This window comes from Seriola lalandi, unplaced genomic scaffold (genome assembly GCF_002814215.2).
Source record: "Seriola lalandi dorsalis isolate HSWRI2012SDOR001 ecotype SW California unplaced genomic scaffold, Sedor1 jcf7180002050061, whole genome shotgun sequence".
Classification (NCBI taxonomy): Eukaryota; Metazoa; Chordata; class Actinopteri; order Carangiformes; family Carangidae; genus Seriola; species Seriola lalandi.
Window position 1 is genome coordinate 19,409 of NW_019520614.1, and position 27,395 is coordinate 46,803.

General features: G+C 39.9%; 4 protein-coding genes and 1 non-coding gene across 6 annotated transcripts; 2 read left to right on the forward strand and 3 right to left on the reverse strand.

Annotated features, from left to right (window-relative positions):
* The first annotated feature begins 1,516 nt into the window (after positions 1-1,516).
* Positions 1,517-8,225, forward strand: cunh11orf16 (chromosome unknown C11orf16 homolog). Its single transcript, XM_023398927.2, has 7 exons — positions 1,517-1,723; positions 2,780-3,142; positions 3,706-3,830; positions 3,969-4,122; positions 5,284-5,515; positions 6,630-7,145; positions 7,979-8,225. The coding sequence occupies exons 1-7, from the start codon at positions 1,517-1,519 to the stop codon at positions 8,200-8,202; spliced, it is 1,821 nt and encodes a 606-aa protein (XP_023254695.1). The 3' UTR covers positions 8,203-8,225.
* On the reverse strand, positions 7,952-11,196 carry akip1 (A kinase (PRKA) interacting protein 1). 2 transcript variants are annotated; one of them, XM_023398915.2, is made up of 6 exons: positions 11,098-11,196; positions 9,876-10,067; positions 9,670-9,744; positions 9,454-9,573; positions 8,607-8,708; positions 7,952-8,086 (listed from the first exon to the last, which is right to left on the reverse strand). In XM_023398915.2, the coding sequence occupies exons 2-6, from the start codon at positions 10,032-10,034 to the stop codon at positions 8,039-8,041; spliced, it is 504 nt and encodes a 167-aa protein (XP_023254683.2). In that variant the 5' UTR covers positions 10,035-10,067; positions 11,098-11,196; the 3' UTR covers positions 7,952-8,038. The 2 variants fall into 2 exon arrangements, with proteins under 2 accessions (XP_023254683.2, XP_087028003.1); XM_087171877.1 differs by lacking the exons at positions 7,952-8,086; positions 11,098-11,196 and adding an exon at positions 10,989-11,067 and having other exon boundaries at positions 8,266-8,708.
* A 944-nt stretch (positions 11,197-12,140) lies between these two features.
* rpl27a (ribosomal protein L27a) lies at positions 12,141-15,528 on the reverse strand. The gene is made up of 5 exons (XM_023398913.2): positions 15,463-15,528; positions 14,714-14,777; positions 14,530-14,605; positions 13,664-13,838; positions 12,141-12,314 (listed from the first exon to the last, which is right to left on the reverse strand). The coding sequence occupies exons 1-5, from the start codon at positions 15,463-15,465 to the stop codon at positions 12,186-12,188; spliced, it is 447 nt and encodes a 148-aa protein (XP_023254681.1). The 5' UTR covers positions 15,466-15,528; the 3' UTR covers positions 12,141-12,185.
* On the reverse strand, positions 14,185-14,313 carry LOC111649172 (small nucleolar RNA SNORA3/SNORA45 family). Its single transcript, XR_002760255.1, has one exon. It is a non-coding gene; the product is annotated as a small nucleolar RNA SNORA3/SNORA45 family (small nucleolar RNA).
* A 48-nt stretch (positions 15,529-15,576) lies between the features above and the next one.
* Positions 15,577-25,075, forward strand: LOC111649166 (uncharacterized). Its single transcript, XM_023398919.2, has 10 exons — positions 15,577-15,660; positions 16,301-16,504; positions 16,813-16,998; positions 17,169-17,296; positions 18,471-18,651; positions 18,755-19,527; positions 20,309-20,420; positions 20,893-20,967; positions 21,999-22,151; positions 22,624-25,075. Exons 2-10 carry the CDS (start codon positions 16,490-16,492, stop codon positions 22,825-22,827), a joined length of 1,827 nt encoding a protein of 608 aa, XP_023254687.2. The 5' UTR covers positions 15,577-15,660; positions 16,301-16,489; the 3' UTR covers positions 22,828-25,075.
* The last annotated feature ends 2,320 nt before the right edge of the window (positions 25,076-27,395 follow it).

Below are 27,395 nucleotides of genomic sequence, written 5' to 3' on the forward strand. Positions count from 1 at the left end.
AGCAGGGATCAGTGTCATTTCTCCCTGCTGCCTGTTCAATAAGAGACTGGAAGCAGCTTTAATGGCCCAGCTGACCTGTGACTGTCACATAGCAACCGTAATGTGACAGTAGTGTTTGGTAATGCACCCTGGTCAGCTGATTGGCAGGTGAACAGCCCCTCCAGTGGCCATGAAGAAGACTGACTCAGTGCTGAACATTTCTCCATGGAAACCAGCATCAACAGTGAGATGAAGCTGTCGCCTGCAGCCGACTGTGGACAACACAGATAAATGTAGGTAATGTCTTTACTGGTTATAACTTTCAATTCAAGAAGAGAGTTGTGTGTTCAGCTACGATCTTTGTTGTTTGTGGTGTTTCCAGTGACAGAGCGTAAACACAATAACTGTGTTTCCTGTTATTGTCAGTCAGAGGTGGAAAAGCTCTGCATTCCTGTGCACATTTCTGGATAAATAGTGAGTGTTTTAGGCCCTCGAAGTTCAGAGCTACTTCACTTGGGTTTTCAGTGTTCCAATACCAAGACTTTTTAGACAAGCCAACAGTAATTAAAGTTATTAAAATCCACCTTTACCAGTTGCAACATTTAAGGAATAAATCAGTCATCACAATCTATTATAATAAGATACATTATCATCATCCTGCACAATTACTTTTGGTACTTTAAGTATATTTTGATGTTTAAGTAAAATGTTTAAGTACAATTTTAAAGTGACTATTTCTACACTGTATTACTTAAGGTTAGAGTACATCTCTATTTTAAGAGTTTAAAAATGAGATTAATCTAGTAAAACATAACCAACAGTTTGGTGGGCGGCACGGTGAGTCAGTGGTGAGTTTGCATGTTCCCCCCCGGATCTCTCCGGGTACTCTGACTTCCTCCCTCAATCCAAAGACATGCATGTTATAATTGGCGACTCGAAAGTGCCCATAGGTGTGAATGTGTGAGCAAGTGGTTGTTTGTCTCTACATGTCAGCCCTGTGATAGACTGGCGACCTGTCCAGGGTGTGACCCGCCCTCGCCCATTGTCAGCTGGGATTTATGACCCGTTTTTTTTTAAAAACAGGTCTGTGTGATTTATTTTTTTAGAATGGAGACAATCTTTTCCTTTGAAACATTTAAAATGAGAAACATATTTCTCATGCACAGGTTTTAGAATATCTAGTTTTGTGATTTTCACTGTAATAATTTCACTGTTTTTTATCAAAGGAAGTTGACATGTTTCAACCTAAAAGATAGAACCATACATTTCTGTAAACTGTAAATCCATCCCAGATGTCACATTTAAATCGACATCCAAATGAATTTGGGTTAATTGTTACTTACACAAACTGCTTGCTTTTGTGTTTATAGCATTATAATGTTAATTTGTTTTTTCAAAGGTGTGAATATGGCAGAGAAAATCTCTGTAGTGCAGTGACTTTTTGCATTTTTCCTGTTACTGTCAACTATCAAATTATGTGAAGCCACTTTAAATCACAGTAAATCATGTCATTCCTTCTCAGTATCACAGTATTAGGATGACATCCAGGCAGATGGCGGCCTCCGAGGCGGCACTGATCCCACTGTTTCTGGGCAAACGAAGCTGCAACATCACTTTTGTCCTGGACAGCTCAGAGAGCACCAGAGCTGTTCTGGGGTCAGTGAAACGCCTCCTGATCCAGACACTGCTGACCAAAGCTTCACTCAGGGACTCGCTCTTCAACATCATGACCTTCTCTAACAAGGTGAGGTGGGACTGTTTTTCTAATTACAACACCAAGAGGGATACATCTCAGAGGACGAGGAAAAACTCAATGTTCATTACAACTCATTACACAGAAGTATTGGCGGAAAGAACAGCATATTAAAAATGTATCTATTATGGGATAAGCATGGCTGTTTTATCAAAAGGGTCAATTGCTTTGGGTGGTCTGTCAAATTAATTTAAGACAGGTTGACATTTTGGCCTGAGGTTGCCACAAGAGGAAGCTGCTTAGATTTTTATGTTGAACAAATATGACATTTTTGTTCTATACTGACGCCATAGAAACAGTCGCAGGCTCACCCAGATGCCTAAGATTCATTCTCTCCAGGACCATGAATATCTACAGCGGATCTCATCTGAATCCAGCCTTTAATTTTTCAGATACCTCTGCATGGACCAAAGCTGTCATTGTTTTGTATTCACAAGGAGTCTCAAGTAGTTTTGTCAGCTGTGAAGACAGATACGTTTCAAGTCAAATCCAAGTCCTTTTTTTTTTGTTTACTGTTTGAACGCAGTAACAGTATAGTGCATTAACACAAATAATGAAATGTTATATTTAAAACTTTGTAAAAATTTAAAGAGTAGCTGAACAACCATTTAAAATCCTGTTTTATCTGAGTCCAGTGGTTACAGTTGAAACAGTGAGACGCTGCTTTAAAGGAAGCTGTTAAGTTAATCAGGGATGCCCTGATGTGTTATTCTTGTCATTCATTCATTTTTCCTTTTTTTGGGCTTGGAGATATATCAAATCACTGCAAGTCAAAAGGCTGATGTCTGTTTGAAGTTATTGATGAAGCAGAAGCCACAATGCAAGTCTCGATTTCAGAGTTTGGATGTTATGATGTGATTCTCTAGACTGACTGAATGATTTAGTCCAAATAAACTGTATTTTTTAAATGATTATAAATTAAAGTCTGCAATGTCTTATTTAACTGAGATATGTTGTTTAATGTTTAATGTTTAAGTTGAATAAAACAGTTTCTTTAATCAGGTAGCAGGTTTACCGTGAGTCGGACTTTCTCTTTCCTCTTTGCAGGTGAGCTGCTGGTCCCACCACATGCTGCCCTGTGCTCCTGACACAGTGTACACAGCTCTGTCCTGGATTCACTCCATCAGCTGCAGCCCCGGCAGGGATCTCCTGGCCGCCCTGAGTTTGGCCCTCACTGACCCGGCCTGTCACGCCGCCCACCTGCTCGTCGCAGACCTCCCCGACCAGCAGGAGGCTGTGCTGAGAGCCCTGCCCGCCCTGGCAGCTGGGAGGCCTGTCAACGTTTTCTACCTGCAGGACTCAGTCGCTCAGATGGACAGTAACACCAGAGATTACCTGCAGTGTCTGACCCAGGCCACGAGAGGGAGCTGTTATGTGATTACAGACAGTTTGGATGGGAAACTGGGGAAGGTATGATGGATGAGACTTAGAGGAAGAAGAAAAAAACTTCTCTCCTCCTTGAAACCCATAGGGGATCTTCTCATCAAGTGAAATGTTATGAAAAATCAACAAAGTCAACTTCAATAGGCCAGGAATGGGTGCTGCATTGTGTTTAGATACATCTCCACATTACCTATTAGAGGATTGTCTCATTTTTTTCATTCACAGCTGCAGATTGCTCAGCCAGTCTCAGACAGTTTTCCTATAGTGAGTAGATACGCTCTGACTTCACTACAAAGAGCAGAGTTCAATATATCTGCAGTCAGAAAAACGTCCGGTTTCACAACACATCAACTACGGCAAATAATGAATGGATAAAATAAAAGAATAAATACATCAAAATAGTAATGAGAGATATTAAAGCTGACCTGAAGGCAAAAATTGTGAAACGTACCTTTCAGAGCTAAAGTGCAACAATATGTCTGAATACTTGTTTTTGAGAATATAATGATTTAATTTAACTAGGAAGTTTATATACTAACAAAATCCACCAGATATAACCCTGTGGTTCTGTATGTGTGTGTTTACGTCAGGTGATTCCTCTGTATGTCGCTGAGAGCCAATCATCAGTGCCGCTGGTCTCTCCGGTGAAGTGCTGCTGTCCGTCCACTTCAGTCATGATTCCACAGCAGCACAACCCGTCCTCACCTCTGCTCAGGTTGGTGTCCATAGTCTGTCAACAGATAATCAGGTCTCAACTATCATACATACACTCCCTGCTGTGGATACAATCATCAGCCTGGAGACATACAGTACTGAATATGTGTAACACTTCAGCTGTTCACTGGCCCATCAGGTGCAGTCTGGATCATCCTCCCCGCCCAGTTTCCTCCTGCGTGCTGTCCGGCCGAACCCTTGGCGGTTCAGAGTTTTTCCCTGGATGCCGTGTGCTGGCCAGGAGGGAGGTGGATGGCTTCTATTACCTGGGCACTGTCATACAGCAAGTTCAGGTGAAAAGACATGACGTCTGTTTATGGTGACATCCAGTTAGGGTCTGTCATTATTTTTGACAGTGACAGTTGTAGTTAGTTAAGTTACTCCACAGTGATTTTGAGGAGAAACAGAGACAATGAGGTTGAATTTTAAGGATATTTAAGGGTGTTTACGTTATATTGATTGAACTGTGTAAGACCTCAAGGTCTTTTTATACATAGTCCTCCAATATGAAGACATTGCAACTGGACACTCATCATATATAAAACCAAAGCAACCAAGAAGGCATTTTAAGGGGCAAAAAGTTGAATGTCAGACCTCAATCCAACTGATCGAATGTTATAATGTTAATTTGATGAAGATCAGACTGAAGGCAACAAGTCCCCAAAGCAGGCATCACCTGGAACATGTCTGCTAATATCTGTTAAAGCACAAGTAAAAAACACACCTGAACTAAAACAAAAAATCTGCACTAATTATAATATTATACTAATTAAACTAATAAAATTTCATTTTTGTTTCCTAAAATTAGAGGAATAGAACAAAAAAGCAGCTACATGATGAGGCAATATAAAAGTTTAGAGTCCTGCTTTTAAAGGATGGGTATGTAAAGCTTTATTTATGAAGTACTTTTCAAAACAAAAGCTAAAAAGTAATTCAAATTAAAAGCATGAAAAAAGCATGATAGAGTGGACACAATAACAGAAACTAAAGAAATTAATAAGATGAAATTAAAATTTAGTTAAAAGTGTTTTAAAACAACGGAAATGTGCCCATGTAGTATATTTGGCCAATATACAGTAAATATTCCTCCTGTTCATACTAGCCACTGAAATATAAATATCCCTCCATAGTGTGCTTTCAAAATAAGTGACGAGAGACAAAATCCACAGTTGTCGTTACTTAAAATTTATCTGAAGCTTATATGAGGCATCACCACTCTGAATTAGACAAATCAAGTGGAAGTTACAATCTTTTTAGTGTGAAACTCCCTCCTTAGACAGTGTTAAACTGCAGAGAAGATATGAATCTATCCCCATATTCAGTTCAAATCCACTGTGTTAAACTGCAGAGGCAACACAACAGAAAACATGTCACCACTAAATAGGCCTACTTATAGACTGCTGTATGTTCTGACAAGTAAAGGAAACATCTTGTTCCCATGTATCCGAACTCAGGACCGCACAGCAGTATGGGTAGTTGAGTTTGACCATCCAGGAGGCTCTAGTCTGGGGGTCGTCTCCTCCCAGAGGCAGCTGGTTTGCTCCCTGGACATGGTGAGCCACATTAAGGATCATACACACTGTCTGGTACCTGGAGATACTGTCCTGTCGCCATGGGAACCTGGTCTGAGGAGATACGGGCCGGGGAGAGTGATGGCCGCCACAGAGCACAGAGGTGGTATTAGAGGTAGAGAATGAAAAGCGTGTGTGTTTACATTTTTGTGGATGAAGGTAAAATTGATAATCTTCAAAATGAAAAATTCTAGTAAGAAGGTTTTTATTGAATGGATGCTAGATGGAAGTACTTCAACTTTATATAAAGGTATTACTATTGTTTGAGCCCCATTCGAATGGGATTAACGTTACAGGGGGAGGTGGGGAATAAAATATTCACTGTCCACCAGGGGGACGCTGGAGAGTTGAGGGGTGAGGTGTGGAGGGAGAGACTGTGTGAGGTGAAAATGAGTCATAAAACAAACATAAAACAAATATTAAAATCATTCAGTGTGACTTACATTTACCACAGGTATCATTACCTCAGATGTCCATCACATCTTAATGTCCAAATCCACTAAATCCAAAGATGTAGTGGATTTTTTCAGAACTTGCCTGAGAATCATCATGTTCTTCATTATCAAAAAATTCAGTCGCAATTATCTGTACCTCCATGGTTACATTGCAAACAGGAACAAATGATAGCTAACTCAGCATTGATTTAATGGTGCCAATTTGCCAAAATGTAAACACATACAGGCTAAAACACAGGGCTCAAATCAGAATACCAATTAACACTGTGCTTTAATTTCATCACATTTCCTATTGCTTTCACATTCTTTTGTCTTTGCAAAGAGCTTAAAAATTTACACTTTCCTCTGTTTTAGTATTTTATTATATTATCTTTATCACTCTTTATCTTTGCTTACCAGTCTTCAGTGTTTCCTCAGTGCAAATTCATGAGATTCACGATAGCGTTTCCTCAGTTTCTGTTTTCATTGTCTTAATTTTTTGTGTTTTTTCCCCTTGGTCTGTGTATAAATGGGGGTGAATCTGTGTGTGTGTGTGTGTGTGTGTGTGAGAGTTAGTGAAGGGGTGGGGGGTGGGGGATGGGGTGTTGTTTTTTATTGCTTCTATTCTGTAAAGCACTTTGTGTTAGATTGTATGAAAAGTGCTGTACAAATAAAGTCTGATTGGTTGACTCCAACAGGTGTCCATAACAACAGACAATGTATATTAGTATAATTATTGTTAATGTAAAAGAAAGCGCAGAAATCACTCTGATGTCTCAGTCTTCTTCCCTGCAGCTGACTGTGTTAGGAGTCTCCGGGTGCTGATGTGGAGCGGCTGTGTGACTCTGGTTCCTGACAGCCTGGTTTTATCTATTTCATCGTCTCACTATGACAGGATAGTCAGGGAGCTCCAAATCCCAACATCAGCTGCCAGTCAGTGCTGCAGCTGGCTTAGTGCTGCTCGCAGCTCTTCCTGCACTCCCCAGCTGTTCAGCCACGACTGCTCAGCAGCTGCACCTCGCCGCTGTTCCATCACAGACCACTGGCCCCGCATGCCCCCGCCCAGTTGTAGGTCCAGCCTCGGAAGAATGGACGGATTTGAGTGGGCAGAGCGCGATAAGCAGGTGGACCTCAAAGATACAGACATGAGGAAGAGTGACCCTGAGGTGCCCTCTTCCTCCTCATCATCTCTCTCTGAGGATGAAACAAGAGCAACGTTCCCTCCTGCTGTGAAGCTGAGGAGTGAACAGCATCGTCCTCCCTGGAGGTACTGGAGGAGAACTGGGCCGGAGCCTCAGCACAGGCAGCCAGGTGGGAAACACCAAGACCGACCGAACTGATCAATTCTGGTCTTCGATTTCACTGACAGTGACTAAAATGATTCTATTTGATTTCACAAATTGAAAAAACAGTTCAAAGCGCTGGGGACATGTCACAAGTCGGTGTAAATAAAATCGTTGCTCAAAGCTACTTTACCACCAGGATGGTTTTTGAGGGAAATCACTTTTTTTTTTTTACTTTACTGCACAAAACATTGATCAAGGGTAGACCAAACCACAGATTTCAGTTTTTCACAGGACCAGATGGTCAGCATAGTGAAATGTTTATTGAAATGTCCCTTCAGGTGTGTAGAAAAATACACAGTAACACTAATAAAGAGAAAAGCAGCGAACAAAAAACATCTTAAGACAAAAAGAGTTGAAATCTGAAATAAATAAAAATCATTATATTTGTCTCTATGGTAAAATGTGTTGAAGCAGTATAAAGGCTGTTGGACTTCACTACTGAACATGTTTGTGTTGGATCACACTTACCCAGTAGAGAATGCCAATACTTTATGACTTCATCCCTTCAATCCCTAAGAATTGTGGTTGAAAACATTATTAGCTGGTTGATGATATTTTCGTGGCTGACCAAAAACGAGGTGAAACAACCCAGTGAACTCAAAACTAGATGCTCTCTTGTTTGCTGTAGTTTAAATTAATTTTAAGTTATGGATTTAAGCATAAATTCCGCTTAACACTTGTACTAATCACACCATGAGATGAAAGGCACACATGCCCATTGCAGAGCTGTGACAGTGTAACACCATTTAACCTGCGGGAGATCTCTTCATGTTTATACATTTTTATTTTTATCTGCAGGGAGTGCAGTGCCGAGGAGAACCTCACAACCAGTGAGGTTCAGCTTCCCTGTCCCGCAGTTCAGCGCCTCGCCAAATCCCAGCTCTCTGTTTCAGTCACTTCCTGGTGCTAAAGGAAAAAGAGCGAGCGTAAGAGATGTTTTTGGAACGACCAGCTTCAAACCTCGACCGCCTGTGGGACTGCAGCGTTTTGCTGAGAACAATGCTACTGCTGTTTACACATAAAGTCAGTGTGCAGTTGATGAAACATGGCCATGTGTCAATATAGTTGGAAAAAACAACAACAAATAAGAATGTTAAAAATATTTTAATTAAAAATACACTTTATTTAATAGACTGATGTGGCATTAGTGCAGGTAAACAAATTGTTAAGTGCGTTACATGATTTTCTAATTTCAATTCACATAATAATACTCAAGGAAAATGCAATAAAAATATGGCTTCTCATTGTGCAGCAAATAAAACATTTTGATAATAAAATAAAATGTAAACCCAGTGTAAAGCAGGCAATTAAAAAAAAACATACACACACACACACAGCATTAGCATTGGTCAGTTGTTACTGAAGGTTAAGGAATAGGTCAGAGGTTAAAGGTGAGCTTCATGCTTTCTCCAGCTTTGACACTAACCAGCTGAGTCTGCTGCTGTGACTCCTGCATGCTGGCAGTGACGGCGTACGTTCCAGGTGAAACCTCGATGTAGAAATCTTCATCTGCTGCCGACACGCGACCCTGAAGACAACAAGACTTTTAACAATTTTAAAAACTTTTAGTCCCAACACAACCACCATCGCAGGATTTGCAGGGTAACACTGATGTGGAGGCGCCGTAAAGTTTCTCTGATGACTGCTCAAGACAAGAAATACACAGTCCATAGGATTCAATAGAAAAAGGAACCAAAACTTCTCTCAAACCGAATAATATTTTTTCTACAATATTTTTTCTGGGTTATTTGTTGTACTTGTGTGTCTGGGTGGTTGTGATGATCAATGTTGATGTTTATGGCTGGAAACAGAAGCCTTTGGATGCGTAATTGTAATGTAGTTTATCATAGTCCGCTGTGGTATTTTCAGTGTCCTACCTTAGACTGGGCTGAAATCTAAAAGTTTTGGCAGCACACAGATCCTTCAAACACAGTGCCTGTCTAACTTATTACCAAATATCTTTAGAGGTACATTATTGACAACATTTTTAATATCAACATAGAATTAGAGGAGTTTCCGAAAGTAAAAGTGCTGTTTGTACTGGTATTCTCACTGAGAACCAACACTTGCTAACTTTTTGCAACCTTCAGCTGTGTCCAACAGGATGTCGGTAATGCTTTCTGTGCTTTATGTCAGCTGTGTGCAATTACTAACATTTTAGCCAGAATTATTTGATAAAACCAACAAGCTTCACTTCAACAAACAAAAAGGAGTATATGACTGAAAATAAGAGCAACAGATTACCAGCATTTTCTGTCGCACAAAGCCCTTACATGTTTCCTGGTCGGAGGTGCAGGTCTTGTTTTCCCAGCAGCTGGTCGAGTGTGAAACCTGGACACATGGTTCCTCTCATTTTCAGTGAGCTCAGTGCAGCAGCCCGACTCATAAAACCTCTGCAGCACAGACAAAATGCACATTTTAGTCTTCAAAGTCCCTGGCTGAGAGCACACACAGTGGGCGAAGCTGACACCTCACAAATCATCACTGACCTTGCAGTGATATGTCGTCTGTGCCATGAACTCTGCGATGGTTGCAAAGGCATCATTAAGCTCTCTGTGGACTCTCTGAAAAACAGACATAAAAAAGGAGCATGACTTGAGAAAAGGTGAGCTAATGTGAAACCTAGTCAAGGTGCAATCATTCAAAATCAATCCATGCGGTGCAGTAGTGTTACTATACAAAAACATGTAGGCACCTTGACAGGGACTTGTGTGTTTTCATCTGTAGTAGCGGGGGTCTGGGATGCACCAGTGCTGGTCCAGTCAACGCTACGCCTGGAGGCCCGCTCCAGCACCTCCAGGCCCAGACTGGCAGAGCGCCGCAGGGAAGACTCCAGCCAGGCTTGGCTTGCCATGAACAAGTCAAGTAAATCTCAGGTGACCTTCACCTGAGAGGAGGAACAAGCATAGAGCACTCAATCAGCCACTTTCTTTACCCTTTACCCCACAGTGAAGTCCAATGGACTGGAGTTTTATGCTTGCATATACACTTGTCTTCTAAATTTAGTTGCACACTGAGCTGAGCACCGAACTGTTCGCACTGTTCCAGTGAAGATGACATAAACCTCTCAGTGTGTCACAACACTGGTTCTTGCCATTGTATAAGTTTTGCTGTTGTCAACACGTGAGAAGGCACTTTGTGACTGCTGTGCACAAAGCAATATTGTTTCACTCATATTTTCCATATTTCCAAACATTTTATAGCCTGATTGTTTTATCAGTAAAATAATGGCGGACGAGTAATGAAAACTGTTGCAGACCCGATTTCCTATCAAGACAGCACAATTTCAAATCATGGAAAATATCAGTAAAATATTAATAGGGCTCTAAATTACGTATTTTCATTATCAATTAGTCTGCAGATTACTTTCTTGTGTAATTGATAAATGGCAAAAAAAAAACCAACAAAAAAAGCCCAATGTCTTGCTGTTTAAAGATCTGATCAGGAGCTACTTAAGTCTTCAGAAAGCTTCTCTAACCATGGTACAGTTGTACCGAAATTAAAACCTTTAAACACTAACAAGCTAAAAATTAATAAAGGGCAAGTGAACGCATCATATAATCTAGGGAAACAGCGCATGCGTAAAGATTAACGCCATTGAGCTACATTAGACAGCGGCGAATCTGTTACTTTCTTCGCAGTTTTCACCGCAGCTACTCACCACTTTCTCCACCGTTGTTTTCACTCAGTTTAACTAAATTCCCACAACGTCATACACTTCCAGTTGCACACGTCACGTTCTACATTAACTTCAACGTTTTATGTGCCTTATCAACAAATCGAATGAAGAGATTATTTACTTGTTTACCTCTTTGATGCGTTCAAGGAAAGCTGCGCAGATCAACTAGTACACAGATACATACCAGTAAACACACATTTTTTAGAGAATCCCACGTTTCATCATTCAGTTAGCCTACCTTTAACATGGAGTGCTCACATCTTCCACATCAAGTTTGCCACATTTTGACGCAGCCGTGCCCGTGCTGGTTTGAAATGACAGGAAGGAAGCCCTGCATGCTAAATGCTAAACCCCGCCCCCTCTATATACGGCCCAGACACTTCACTTCACTCGACATTTCATTTTCATCTGATTACTTGTAAGGATTTGCAATGATATCAATATTCACTTCTTCCAATATACCCGGTAGTGTCACAAGCACTTTCCATTCAAAACTCCTTATGTCCCCACATTTTTAAGATAATACTCTTAATTCTGTGGTGGTTAACCTTTACACCTCTCCATTCCACAGCTGAGACCCTCAATGGTTCATGAAATTTGAAAAATATACTATTTGCATATTCTGCTATTCGGTAAATGTTTATTTTTCTCTAATTATTGTTTTAAGTATTGTGAAGCCCTGGACAGTTCATCCTCTTTGGTCATATAAAAAATATTTAAAAAACATACAGCAGTAGCTTTCTAGGCTTCAGAGGCCTCCTGACCAAAGTATACATAAAACACTTACTCATTCCCTTCTGGTATTCCTACTCCGACTGCAATAAACTGCCATCAGTTTTCTGTTTGCAGGGTTCCCCTAGTCACTCAGATTCAGCATGTTTCAAAATGTCCAGTAAACCTCTGACAGCAGTGCTGCTTGTTTCACAACAGAGTCCACATTTACTTGAAGATGACTCCCTCACTGGGCAGGTAAAAGTTGGTCCATGACTGCTTTTATATACTTCTACATTATCTATAAGGCCCTGTGATTTGTGTCCTACAAGTATGAATTTACAGCTAATGTGCTGGATGCCTTGATCCATGTTACTTTGTCACAGTTGTAGTGCATACTTAAATGAGTGGTCCAACAAGAAAGCTGCTCTTAGTTTTACAAAAAAAAATATGAATTTTTCTAGAGGTCTGCAATGATTGCCTTTTCATAAACAGAAGCTTTTTGCAGCACATACACCATAACTGTACCATATATGGAGCCATTTAAAATCAGACAGGACAAATATGTAGTTTCCTTTTATACAGTTTATTTTTGCAAAAACACTGACAGGAGCTTTATGCCATCAGAACGCAGGCTCCTCCCACTGCCTTGATCTTCTCCTCGGCCCTTCGGCTGAAGAACTTGGCCTTGACGATCACAGGCTGCTTGGGCAGCTTGCCTTTGCCCAGAACTTTGTAGTAACCCTGTAAAGTTAAAGATACATTAGTACATCTTAAACACCATTTTATCTGATAATATGCTGCTGAACTGTTTCCATTTACATAGAGAAGCTTGAAATATTCAACCATGCTAAACAGGAAATGAATGAGCATTTAAGAAAACAAAAATCAAAATTGGAGGCACATGAAAACAAAGCCCAGGATCTTAACATTAACAGTGGCGTCATTGAAATTAAAGGGCCATGGCACTAAAGTATGTACAAACAGCAACATGTAAATTCTACAAATCACCTAGTATCATGGCAAAAATGTTGGGATTACTGCATGCTTATATTTCAGCAATTATTTTGATAGAGCTTTAACTGTCAGCCATGCCAATGTGGCTCAAAGCTGTGAAGTTTGGTCAAGTAATTGGTAGAAACAGAAAATTGAGAGGCAACCATTTTTACGAACCAAATTTCTTTATGCAAAAACATAGCTTCTGAATTGCCAATTTTTTTAAAGTTATTTTTGCTGCATTTTGCCTTTGATCTGATAGGGTTAGGGAGATACACAGGACAGTCAGGGAGAGAGAGAGAGAGGATGATATGCAGCAAAGAGCCATGGGTTGGACTTGAACCCATGGCCGCTGCAGTTAGGACTAAGCCTACATGGTACGCGCCCTACCAGGTGAGCCACATATTCTTTTTGATGCAATACATGTCACTTAGATTTAGGCTTTGGACTGTTTGGCACAAGAAAAATAGAAATCAACTTGGCTGTGGGAAAGGCTACACTAGGTAAATTTAGTTCATCAAAAGTTCTAATGCAACTTCAGCAAACACAAAGTTGTTTTATCAAGATTGTCTTGATATCCACCATCTACCAAATATATCACCAATATGCCCAAGATCCTGCTTTGCCCAGTTAGCAAATCTGTGAACTCCACAGTGAGACTGCTGAGATTCTGGTTGCAGTCACCTGGGCAAACTATTTGAGAAATGACTCAAAATAAGTAAGTAGTGAGCCAAAACTAAAAATGCAGTGTCTCGGTTTGTTTCTACAATTATTTAAGAAGGGTATTTTTCCCTCAGATTAGATGTTTTCCTTTACTTACACTCTGAACTATGCTAAACAAAGTCACCCTATCCCTACCCGTCCAACCTTTACTCTTTCTTTGAAGAATTGATTGATCAGACTCTGGGTGAGACATTTTCCACCCTCCAACTGATATCTCCTTTAATTACTGCTAGGTCTACACTTTACATATGTCATATTTCACCAAAAAACAAAACTCTTAAAAAAGGCCAGTGTAGGTCATTACACCAGCTTGTTCTTATGGACATTCAGGCTCTCTGCCATTGTCAATAATGAAAATATTGGTCAACACTTACAGCGCGCACAGCATCAATGATGGGGGCGGGTCCCTCAGGCTTCTTGCCATAGTTGAGCCTGGTCTGCTCGCTCACCAGCGTCCACAGCTTGTCCAGGTTGATGGTGGGGCAGTGAGTTGTGTTCCTCTTCAGGTGGTAATGTCTCATACCCACCTTACCGAAGTACCCCGGATGGCTGAGGGCGAACACGAGAAAGACAGATGTGAGGTTTACAACAGTGTAACCAGAGTGGGAGACCCACTGAGCATAATGCTAGAAAACTGACGGCTGTCTTTGTTAGGTATATGTAGGTTGTCTTTTGGGTAAGTAATTCATCATTACATAGGTATTGCTGTAGTAGAGTTCTCCTTATAGTCAGAGTGGACAAAGACTTAACTGGACACCGTACATAAACAGTAAAATACTAAAAAAGGAAAACTTCCTTGAGAAAGGAGCTGATTCACTTAATTATGCACTCAAATTCTGATGTGATACAACCACAACATGAGTTCAGTGATATTAATGTTAGACCAAGACAAGAACTTTGTAACTGCCCATGTGGGTGACTGACCTACAAAGAGCCAGTCGGTGAATAGGATCAGTATGTACTCTAAGAGGACTCAAGCACACCAAGACAATGATTTGTGTCAAGATGAGACTCTAGTCTCTACAACATTAACCATTACTTGAACTCCTCAATACAGGCAGAAGATACAATGCCAGGCTTAATTGCTGAAGGAATACTACCAATACAAACATCCATGTCCAAATCACCTTGCTCATCTGCCTTTTATATAGATATTATAGCGGAATAACAAATTACCCAACAGATATTTCTATGCTCCAACACGGCACCTACCACTCCCAGAACATTAAGCAGCACTTACTATTTGTCGAAGTTGATTCTGTGGTGATGCATGCCACCAGCATTACCACGACCTCCAGGATGCTTTCTGTGCTTTCCTGTCGGGGTGAACAGGCTCGTGGTTATTATGGATCACAATTACACAGTCAAACACTGAACAGCTAAAACTGCTTGGCAAGCTGGTAAGTGGGAATGTTTATACTCACCGATACGACCATGTCCGTGACTGACGTGTCCTCGGAGCTTCCTGGTCTTGGTCTTCTTAGTAGGCTGTCAGGAAAAGTTTGATAAAGAATAAAATGACTGAGCATCAACTCTTAATTGCTGTCAATCTTACATTTAGCCCCTGAAGCTAGCTGGCTAGCTACATTTAAGAGAGCCAAAATGACCTCTCATCGCTGGTGTTATGATAGACTCATCAGCCCGTCAACTTCGGCCGTTTGTCAGTAAAAATTCATAATTAAAAATCGGACACATGAAGCACCTTTCTCCCTTACCACGAGCTCAACCGGTTCATCTAATGTCCCCGGCTTATTACATGCTGCCTAGTATCCTCGGAGGCTAATGCTAACTCACCCGTGTTAACCGGCAAATACACACATAGTAGGCAAAGCGTTTCACGCAATACTCCAGGTAAGTTTTGCATTTTAAACCGCTACTTCTTGTGTCATATTCGTGAGAACTGTGGAGGTTTTGTGTACGCGTTAAAAAAAATGCCAAAAACTACACAGCAACATCGAGTTAACTGCTGCAGCCCAGGGCCGAGCTATCGCACAGTCAATCGCACACAAATCCATATAATATGGATAAATAACGATAATAACAGCCAGTAGTTGCTCGTAAGAGGAAAATGTACAATAAATCACCATCTAATGATATTTGTTTGAATGAACGAACAAGGATGGGGACAGATTTAACTCTAATTCAGTGCTGAGGGATTCATGGTAGCACCTACCATCTTGGAGGATAGTTGTAAGAGGAACGCGATTTGGAAATCACGCGGTTTTGTGCGAGATTTGGTTCTCGACGACAGTGCAAACGCGGTTTACAGGTCCATTACCGCCTCCCACTGGACTGGAGTGTAGATCAGCAGATCGGCAGGAAAACAACAACAACAACAACCGACTGCGTATACAAAATAAAGTCATATGAAGTAGGCTAATATTTCAGTTAAATGTACCCTGTCTCTGAACAACAAGTATTTTTACTTTTGATACTTTGACATTTAGCTGATACTTAAGTAAGATTTTAAATGCGTGACAATTATCCTACTTAATGTAATGGATTACTTCATATAATGTTATTGATACTTTTACTTAAACACAGGACATGGGTAACACTTTAAGTCTCCCTATTTAGTATCTATAAGCAATATACAGACATTTAAAAATGGTTTATGGCATAGCCTACTATTATATAGTTCTAAAGTAGCCTATAGCTTTAAGGACATTTGAAATGTCAGTGTGCAGCATTTGTCAATAATAAATTTTCCTATGAGGACTTTTTTTTATATTAATACAATTGTGTTTTACTGTAATGTCATCCATTATCTGTTTATGCGACTCCACATAGCCTATAGATGCCCTCAGGAGGAGTTATAGTTGTTGACACATACATTATATCTGCATTTAACTGTATTAGGCCTATGTGTTATAAACCATTCATTAAATGTCTATATTTTGCTGAAAATGCAAAATATATGGACTTCCAGTAAAGTGTTACCATGATGGGAATACTGAAATAAGAGCAGCACATATTCTGAAGCATAATTAATATGATACACTTGCTTGCAGTGACTCTCAGGGCAGTGCTGAAATGTCAGGGGGGTGAGGCTGTGTCTGCTTTCCACCAATCAAATCATTCGTGTCCCCCTTGATACTGGACACATGGAATGTTGCCATCCCACTCATCTCCAGCTCACATCCACCTGAGGACACATTCACCTGCCTTTCTGAAGCAGACATCTTGTTTTATCATTGCTTATGTTCACACTGCAGGTAAGGCACAGTTATGATTCTACTTAATTCCTGTATGTTGTTAATGTTTTGTCACTAATCATCATGTACACGATGTCCTCCTTTGCATGTGCTGTCATCATTCATTTGTTGTGTAGAGAGATTATTTTTCTTGGACAAACAAGCAGTAAAATTACTCTTTAAATGGTAATTCTCCTGTTTCCTCCCTGCTTCTTTGGTGGTTTTCTGTTTGTTTTGATTCTTGTATTTTGCCATCAAACACTGAGTACACAGGAGATTTCAAACCAGCTGCTTCTTCTGTGTTTTCTTTTCTATTTTTTCACCCCAAGAGGCCTGATCTCCTGGAGATGGCAGACCTACCTCACAAACACCATGGCAACTTTCCCCAAAGGCGGCCTACCCTGTTGCCACAGGTAGCCAAGAGTAAAGTACAGCTCACACTGGAGGCCATGTCATCTGAGACTAGTTCAGATCCAGCATCTGCAGTGGAGGAGCCAAGCCTCCCAGCACAACATGTAATACAGACACTGAGAGTACTTAAATAAGGTCTTAAATGATTTGAGAGGGTTATCACAACAGCTGGATGTGTATTACAGTGCTCAGAAAGTGGGAGCAGAGTAACTGATATATAATTTGATTGTTAGTATGATGAGTGTGAAACTAAAACTCTATTTTTTTTAAATAGCTCTTCTGTGAAATGAAAAATGAGTCAAACCAGATTTGCAATGGAAAAACCAGAGCAGCCTCTTCGTTATCTGAACAACGACAAAGACAAGTGGATAGAAGTGTAGAAGCTTTACTGAAGAGAATAAGGTAAAGTAAATACCAACTTGCTTACCTAACAACACAATAGAAAACATGTACTTAAAGGAATATTTTGACATTTTGGCAAATAAGCTTATTCGCTTTCTTTTGAGAGTTAGATGAGAAGACTGACACCACTCTTATATCTGCGCAGTTAGTACGGAGCTGGAGCCAGGAGACAGTTAGCTTAGCTTAGCTTAGCATAAAGACAGGAAACAAGGGAAAACAGCAAGCCTGGCTTTGTCCAAAGAAATTCTGTCTACCAGCACCGTCACTAATGATCAGACTGAATCCTAGTTTTTTAATCTGTGCGCAGAGGGAAATATGAAGGGAAATATGATACAGTTCACAAAGGGACATGGACTTGGACAGATACATGTCTGCATACATGGATGTGTTCACACATTTGTTTGGTGCATATAGACATGGTAGATGAAAAAATTTACACCAGGCAAACCATTGTGGACCCTTTAATTAGACGTTGGACTTATTTGGACAAAATAATTATGTCTTCATCTGCACAGCAGTGAGGGTCTGTGTAACGTTTACATCGTCGTTTATATATTCATATATTAAATATGCATATGGAACAACACATGTGTGAACACAACCAGCTATGCTGTCACCCAGTAGTGTCTTCTAAGTCACTATCTATCACTGAATGATGATACAATGATGACTGATTATTGCCATCAGTGTTGCCAAAGATAACTGAGATCTTTGAGATTGCTACTTTAAATATGACCGCCTGTGGTTTTACAGCAGTTTATCTATCTACTCTGTACTTCTGTACAGCACAAATGATCATCTATATGTCTGTTTGGGAAAGATCAAACAAACAATATACAACAACTACTTCAATTTGAGAGCTTTAGACAGCGAGCTGTTTCCCTATGCCTGTAGCCATGCTAAGCTAGGCTAATCGCCTCCAAGCCATAGCTCTGTATTAAATACACATATAAGATATATTCTGATGCAACTCTGAAAGATTAAGTGTATTTCCTAAAATGTAGAACTGTTGACTTCATGATGTTATATTGTCCATGTTGGATAAAACTCCTCATTTGAAAATTTGGGAAAAACATTTTTTCCACTGAGCAGACAATGTTTTGCTGGTGCAACAAGAGAGCCAGACCACACTATTGTTGCAATATGTCAGCCAGGCCTACATTTGTTTCCACAGGGTTCATCCAGAGGCCCAGAGGATCCTGGGTAATTCCTGTACACCTGTAGTGAGCTTGCAGCGACTGAACTTCCGGTCTGTGTCCTTATCATCTCTGCAGCCTGTGGTGTCTCTGGTGCGACTGCCAAGCCAAACACAAGCTGAGCTCCACAGTGACATGTCTTTAACTCGTCCTCAGCAGGTAAATGAAGGTTTAGACATTTTCATTTGAGACGAAGATAAACCTGAGTTCTCTTTTATGATTATTTTCCTTTTTTCTTTATCACTGTGTCCTAATCTCACAGAATGGATTCAGTCAAAATGAGGCAGATGAGTTATCTGATCTCAGTCGACCAGATACACCACCAACATCTTGGACTGAACCGTACTGTCCTGACAGTCCACTCTCTGAAGAACCAGAGCAGGACTCAGGCTTTGACTGTGAATCAAATCCAGATCAGCCTTATATCCTGCTTGATTCTGCTTCTGATGAATGGGACCCGGATGGGAAAACAGATTCTGAAACATTTTATTTGGATCCGGATGAGACTGTGGTGATTGAACTGGATCTGGAACCAGGCGCAGATCAGGATGGATCCCTGCAGCTGCAGGATGAATCTGAAGCTAAGTGTGAAGCAGATGTGGTTCAAATAGATGACAGTGAGGAACAAAGAGCTGATCTTTGCTGCTCACAGGAGGAGGGCGACTCATCCATCCAGCAGCCTCAACCTGAACCTGAACCTGGACCTGAATCTGAACCTGAACCTGAACCTGAACCTGAACCTGAACCTGAACCTGAACCTGAATGTGAACTTGGACCTGGACCTGGACCTGAACCTGAACCTGAACCTGAACCTGAACCTGAATGTGAACCTGAACCTGGACCTGGACCTGAACCTGAACCTGAACCTGAACCTGAACCTGGACCTGGACCTGGACCTGAAGCTGGGACTGAGGAGGTGGAGAGTGAAGACTTCTGTGCTGTTTGTCTGAATGGAGGAGATCTGCTCTGCTGTGACCGCTGCCCTAAAGTTTACCACTTGGCCTGTCATGTACCTCCTCTCACCAGCTCTCCACTGTAAGTTCTGCATGAAAACCCAAACCTACAGACTGTACCTACCTTTGTCAACTGAACACACACTTTTATGATGACAATCAATGCACTCACTGTGACTTAGGGCAGTCGTTTACAACTTTTTTGGCTTTGGACCCTTTAAAACAAAGCTTATAACCTGTGGAGCCTTACTGATTTGGATTTAAGAAGGCAACACTGATATTATTATTATTATTATTATTATTATTGTTACTTGCAGCAAAAAAGAGCAATATATCACTGATATTCAATTACATGAGATGTATTGATAATACCTTAAATTTGATTAGTTTTTCCACATAAGCCACATAATGGTGACAGTGTTTCTTAACTCACACCTGCTGATAGGCCAAGCTCTACTCCTTAGGTTGTGAGGAGTCATGTTCAAGGTTTTTTTCAATGTTTTTTTCCATAACTTATCTTATCCTTTCCCTTAAATTTGTCATGGTCTTTTTTTTTCCGGTCCCAAAATATATTGCAGAATTTATTTTTCACACTGCAAGTGTTACATGAGTTTTGACTTCTCAGGAATAAACTTCATCACAGTGTTCAGCAAAACACTGCAACATAACATAGCATGGATTAAAATCAGTATCAGGCTTTGGCTCAACTATCAACACTTGTTATCAGGATAAATATTGATAATAATTGTTGGTTTTTATAGAATGATAATACAAAGTTGACGCTCTCTGTCATGAACGACTGTAAAGAAAATGTATTTTTCATCTCCAAACTTGAATTAACACAAGTCGTGTGTGTCATACAGAGGTGAGTGGGTGTGCACGCTGTGCAGGGCCGACCAGGTCTACGACTGTGAGAACATGAACTCCTGTGCGGGAGTCAAAGCTCCATACACACTGTCCAACCAGGACCAGAGGGTGAGCTGCAGCACAGTGTCTGTGGTTTGGTTTCTGTGCTGATATTAACTTAATGTTAACTTTTACTTAACTACTGTGGACTTAAACTTAGTCTTTTTTTTTTGAGAGTGCTGAAAATGAAAGCATAATTATGTTACATGGATCAATACATTAGCAACAAACATACAGTTAGGAGGAAGACCAAGCTGTAATTGGCAGGAAGTGATGGAATTCAGTCTGTTTACAAATAATCGCTGCAATCACTGAATTAAATTAAAGAAATACACAGAAGAATGTCATATGTTATGTATATATGTTTTGTACAACAACAACAATATGTCATAGTGATTTCACTGTCATCTATCAGTGGCTGTTCTGGATTGTTGTATAGAGCAAGCTCATGATAAGATGATGCAAAATACGTTTGGTGGGGGTGTGTGACCTGGTTTAAATCAGTGTATGCGTGTGCGTTTGTGTGTGTTTCCCTCTGCAGAGGTGTGAGAAGCTGACTCTGCTGCTGTACTGTCACCTGCTCAGCGCTCCGTTTCACGAACCCGTCAGCCCTCTGGTCAGTCACACTTTACATCTTAGCAGCTATTTGTAAGTTTTGCTATTGCTACATAGTTAACGTTAGCATTAACAACCAGTCTAGAAAAAACATGCGTTCATAATCAAACTTCATTCCTTTACTCACCGACAGCTGTTTGCAGCAATGGAAAGCAACAGCAATGTTAACTCTTGTCTCTATCACGTCTTTTCTTCTACTGAAGTTAGCATGCTAACCAGCTAGCCCTAGCCTGTCTCCTCACTTTCTGATCGCGACTCACTGTAGCCTCCAACCTGCCCTGAAGACATAACGCTCTTGTCTTGTAAACTCAAGAGACAATCACCACCACCTGCTCCAGCAAGAAACCACATTTGGCGGCAGAGAAAAGTTACAAATAGCCCCTTTAAAAAGATGAACTGCAACATGTTTACCATAGAAATCACAGGAGATCATACGTCAGTAACTGTGCAAATATGTCATAATAACTAGATAATAGCCCTTAATTAAGAAAGTTGACAAATAATGGGCCAATCCCAGGATTCTATGATCATATGGTTAAGATAAGCTAAGATACTTTATAAGTCCTGCAGTGGGGAAATTTGCATTTAAATATCAAAAATACATAAAAAATACAGCAAGAATACAACATGTCTTCATATACAAAATTTCAGATGTGATACAACAGATGTTACAACATACAACTCCTTCACCACATAGACCAAAACCTTTAAGTGAAAAAATGTTTCTGTTGCAGACAGATTTTCATCACTACTCTTATCCTCCAGGCTTTTTCCAAAGAAATAAATTGGAACAAAGCAATCTATAAAATATGACTTATCAATCATAAAGGAGAGACGCACACTGCTGACCTCATACAAAACTCAGAAACACAGTGACTGCAGCATGTAATGAGCCTAACAATCTATCTAAGCAGAGAAAACACTGACTTACTCTGTGTGTAAAATGTTCCATTTCGCTTTCATAACAAACCATGATGTTAAAATGACAACAGTCTCTCCTACAGTGATCTAATCTCTCTGAATGCGCTCCAGGCCCGAAACTACTACCAGATCATTAAGAGGCCCATCGACCTGTCGGTGATCCGCAGGAAACTGGACAAGAGCAACACTCTGCACTACTTCAGTGCGGAGCAGTTCATAGATGACGTCCTGCTGATGTTCAAGAACTGCGCTACTTTTAATTACGTAAGTTTGTCATAAGGATGTTGGAATCTGAGCCGATCTAATCTAATTTTTGGTGTAATGAAATCATTTCTGTGCTATAGCCTGTGGGAATAAGTTCCACATGTAGCAGCGAACTGGACCCAGATAGTATCGTGTCAATACTTATGGTATTTTCTACCTTGATTTGTTTATGTGTAGGGTCTGCCAGTCAGGCTGTGTATATCTGCCGGTTCATATCAAGTGATATCTCAGATACTCAGATAGTAATACTTTTGTATTTAAGGAAAGCTTTGAATCCAGGACTTTGACTTAACTAAAATGTGTACTTACCTGTATACAGTTTAAAATGCAGGCCTGTGAAATAAAGTAACTTTATTAGAGTGAACAAGCCTACTGTAAGTCAACTAACCCTGAATAAATAAAACACGTAACTTAAACTACAGATATCCTCTAAGGTTTGCATTATTTCAACTCTTCTCTCTCTGCTGTGCAGCCAGACTCAGAGGTGGCTCAGGCCGGTCAAAACCTGGAGGTGTTTTTCTTGAGCAAACTGAAGGAGATTTTTCCCGAGAGGACGTTCCCGTCGTCCAGCCCGGACAGAGCGGACAGAGCTCGCCTCCGGTGGCTCAGCAGGAGGAGGAAGGAAAACTACAGGAAGAAAAGATATGTGTTTCGTGGGAAAAAATATTATCTGTGACTTTATGTTGTTGTGTTAAAGTCTTTGTTGAACATGTTGAAAACTGTGACAATCATTTTATATTTTCATGAAGAAAAGCATGTTGTAGAAACATTTTTTCAAGATTTTTAAAATAATTTTTGAATGAAAATCATCAAGTGCAAATGAATTTGTTTTCATTTTCTGAAAGATGTTGTCATAAACGTGGATTCAACATTTTCCTGGTTGTTTAACAGAATGGAAAATGAAGATGCACGTTTGAAAAACATAAACTTTCAGCAAGGATGAGCTACTTAATGTGTTTTACTTTGTGTGACTGACATTGTAATTTAACTGTTAAACCAGGGCCCCAGCTGGTAGGTGATACAGGTATAATATGTGCTAATATAACCATGGGAGAAACACTGCACCAGGTTTTACGTCTTTTTATAATATACGATTTTCTCCTGGCCAAAGTCAAGTGTAGCTGTGACTTTTAAGTTACGCTGGATTTCTAAATACTCACAGAATGAAACTATATAAAAATAAAAATGGGAATAAAAACAACAGTTCTCTACATTAAACATTGACAAACAGATGGAGGAAGAAAAACGCTCACAGAGGGAACAAATATATACTATATAACACATAATTCCAAACATTTGTTCTCTTTGTTGCTGGACCCTGTCAGAGACTCTTGAGACCTGATTATTTTTAGGTGTAAAACGTAGGTCACTAGATACAGACAGGGATGGATTATGAATAAATGGACCCCTGGACACAGTCATGTAAAAGCCCCCACCCCTCCAGCTTTCGAGCATGAAACCCCGACTGTAAGAGACACAACACAACTGCAAACCCTGCATTGATTTGCTGTTTGTGCTCTATGGGTTCATTTAGCTGATCTTAGTAGTTGTTTTTGTCTCTTTATGGTTGTTTTTTTGTCTCTTTATGGTTGTTTTTTTGTCTCTTTATGGTTGTTTTTTTGTCTCTTTATGGTTGTTTTTTTGTCTCCTTGTGGTGGTTTGTTTTCTCTTTGTGGTTATTTATTGTCGGCTGTTTATTACTGTGCCCTCTGGCACGTCCTTTTGTCCTTGTTTTGTTTACATTGTGGTTGTTTGATTGACTTTCCAAAAAGAAATGTTAACTGTTGCTTCAATCAGCGGCTCTGGCCCAGGATGCTTAACCGATCGGGCCCCTTCAGTAATCCATCCAGAGGTTTTCATGCCTTTGAACGTTGACAGTGAATTACTGAATTTGCCGGAGCAGTTGTGAAAGTGAATAAATTGTATCTGTATTTTACTTTTTTGCACATTCCAATTTCTTTATATAAAATAAAAATACAGCTCATATCCTAAAATCCTATAGTGTAATACACCTGTAACCCTCCACCTGCTGTACTTCATGCATGAAGGAATATCATTAGTCTCCATCAGTAGCTACATGTGCTGATAGACTAACAGCATGAGGACAGGATGTGAAAGCAGCTTTTACCACTAATGTTCTGGCTGTGAAACAGCTGCCAGCTAACAAGGAAAATAAACCCAATTGCTTTTATTTGCTGCAGGTATCTGGTGAATGACGGCGAACAGAACTGTGATAGTCTTAACTCAACAATACAATTTTTTTTCATTACAACAGTTTATTTCCAAAATGAATCAAAGGAAATTGCAATATCTATGTATTTTACCCGTGAGATCCAGATCCACAAACAAAACACAGCTACTGAAGTTCTTACCTAAAAGTGGCAGTTGTAGCACATTAAATAAAAAATCCAGTTTCTGAAACAATGATGAGAGGAGAACTTGAAAGTACTTGAGTGTCATGTTATCCTTTTCAACAGGTAAGCACAGAGGGAGGATTATTAAGAGTCTCTGCCTTCAATATGTTTTTTAATGTTTTTAACATGTGTTTGAGGAAAATGTGCTTCTCCACACCTTCGATGTTATTACACGCAGCTCCCACCAGGGGGCGTCTTTGTATCTACGGCTGTGTCATGGAAGAGCCCAATGTTCAAACATACAATTGATGGTCTGAAGTTACAGGACTTGTAGTGAGACTTTTTATGGTGAAAAATGTGTCTTTATGTTTTTATTTTCTTCTTTCTTCAGCTGGTTTCTTCACCCTGCTGGTTTGTGAACACCGTCAACACAGCTGGAGGTCATCCAGGTTTGTTGCAGAGCTGCAGAGAGAAGATATTGATTTTTGTTCAGTATGAATAAAGTAAAAGGAGTGAGATAATAAATATGAACCCACAATCAGGTTTGGTCCTAATGTTTTTTCAAACCATTGTCCTCATGTCCATTTAGTTTATATTTGAAGCATCTCTCCTGGCCGGGACGGCCCCACAACAGCAGTAACACTAAAACACAAACAAACAAACACATGTTCGAATTATATTTTCTCTAGCAGCTAAAAATAAAGGCACCAACAAAACAAACAAGTGATATATGAAACCTCAAACATTGTCTGTATTTTAAAAATGAATAAAAGTAAGAAAATGTTGAACAACCATGTTGACCTGTGCTGGAAACAGTAACTCGGCTCTAACAAAGTCTGACAGTGATATTCTTCATTAAAGCAGGTTGACACTAACTGCAGTACAATGAACTTCTTCCTGGCCTCAGTTCAGAGGCTGCTGCTGATGAACTCCATCATCTTGTCTGGATAGTAATATGTCAGGGTTATGACCAGGAGTTTCCAGGAAGAGAGAAACATGAATCCGCAGTTTGTTTGATCTGTCTTGAGATTCTTGTACTTTATATTAAATACTTTACTATAAAGTTTTACTCCACTTCAGAGGGAAATATTGTACTTCTTACTCCACTGGATTTATTTGACAGCTAATTAGTTTGAGGATCAAGACTGTGCACACAAGATGCCTAAAATATGATGCATTTATAGACTGAGCAACCAACTAATTATCTTCGCCTCGAGCAACTAAAACATTATTCTGCTCACACAGTGAAGCATTACTAAAGATAAACCAGTTATATATAAAACACTCTTTTAGGGGGATGCTGTCATCTGATAAGTTTTGCTTTTTATACTCCAAGTATATTTAGTATTGGCTTCATTGCTACTTATAGTCAAAAACATCACAATACAAGTGAGTCAAAGACAAAGGTTGTGGCTAAAACTCACACATTTCTTTGTGATTAATTCAGCTTGAAGTCAATCACCTGACAATCAGAGCAAGAAAATGAAACGCTCTTCTAATCTCAAAGACACACCTCATAAACTTTAATCCTCATGTCTGTTTAGTTTACTGTGGAAGTGTTTTAATTATAACAGGAAACAGTTTTAATCAAATCAGCTCATTTTAACTGGACGCTTCATGACACAAGGCAAACCGATATGGTGTTATAACGAGAGAGCTTTTTATAAAAGGTTTATAGCTTTATCAGTGGCCCATAAATAATTTACTAATGCTTTATAGATCATTAATAGGTCATTAATAAAAACAACCTGGTTGCCAGGTTGTGGAAAATGCTCTCTAACAACCCTCCAAAGGACTGATGACCTAAATCTGTTAAAAAAAAACATTTACAACCGCAAAAGTGATGGGTTAGTAATACAGTCCATTTGAATGACTTATTAAGATTTATATAAGTTTACTGACTAACTTTATTTGAAATTGAGAAACTTGTATTATTGACTCAGTAACATTTGGGACTCCAGACATATGAGAAAGTGTCAGTGAAAAGGTTCTGGTAGACACAGAACAGGTTGGTCTGCAGAGTAATTAAGAGAAAATATGCCAAACTAACATGAAAGATATGTTGTTATATAAATGTTCTTGTAAAAACAAGAACATTTTTCACATAATAACAAAAAACTGAACAAATATTCTTCTGGTCATGATGGCAGCTGTAGAAATCCACAGGATCCTCACACCGAGCCTTCACTATCAGGTGTAAACTGACTGTCAGATTCCTGACTTTAAGGAGGACATGTTGGTTTTCTTTCATGTTTTCTTTTTCACCTCTAAATAAATCTCCCGACAAACCTCTGCTGTCTGTCCGTGTTAATCCTGGTGTTGATGTGTGACGTTGTGTCTCCTGGACTCTGCTGCTGCTCTTGGTGGTCTGCTCACTGTGTGCTGACAGTCTCTGATTGTGGTTTTCAGTTTTCAGCTCTTAAACATGATATTCCCTTTTTCAGGACATTTTGTTCTTCCAAGTTTCAGCTCAGTGTGATTTGTCAAACAGGAAAGAGCAGGAGGTGACTGCCTTGGATGTAGTTCATGTCATTTGAGCTGGAAGGCTCATACTTTCATACACTTGTGTCAAAATGCTCTTTTGTTTAATATAATCTATTAATAAAGCTGCACCATGAGTACTCGTACTAAAACACTGATAAAACCCACTCTGGTTTGACCGTAAACATGATACGGTGTCTTTGATCTGTGTGTACGTCCACCAGAATCTGAACTTTTTCAGATATTGAATGAAGACGTACAGAGGAAGATGACAAGGAGCTTTTAAGGGCCAGCAGCAGCAGCAGCCCTGTGGCTAATGTTAGATAAAATGGGGGGAAATTGACCGTGAGATGTTATCAAAGGGAAGTTTAGTCCCTGCTTGTGTCTTTTAAACCCACTTTATTCAGTC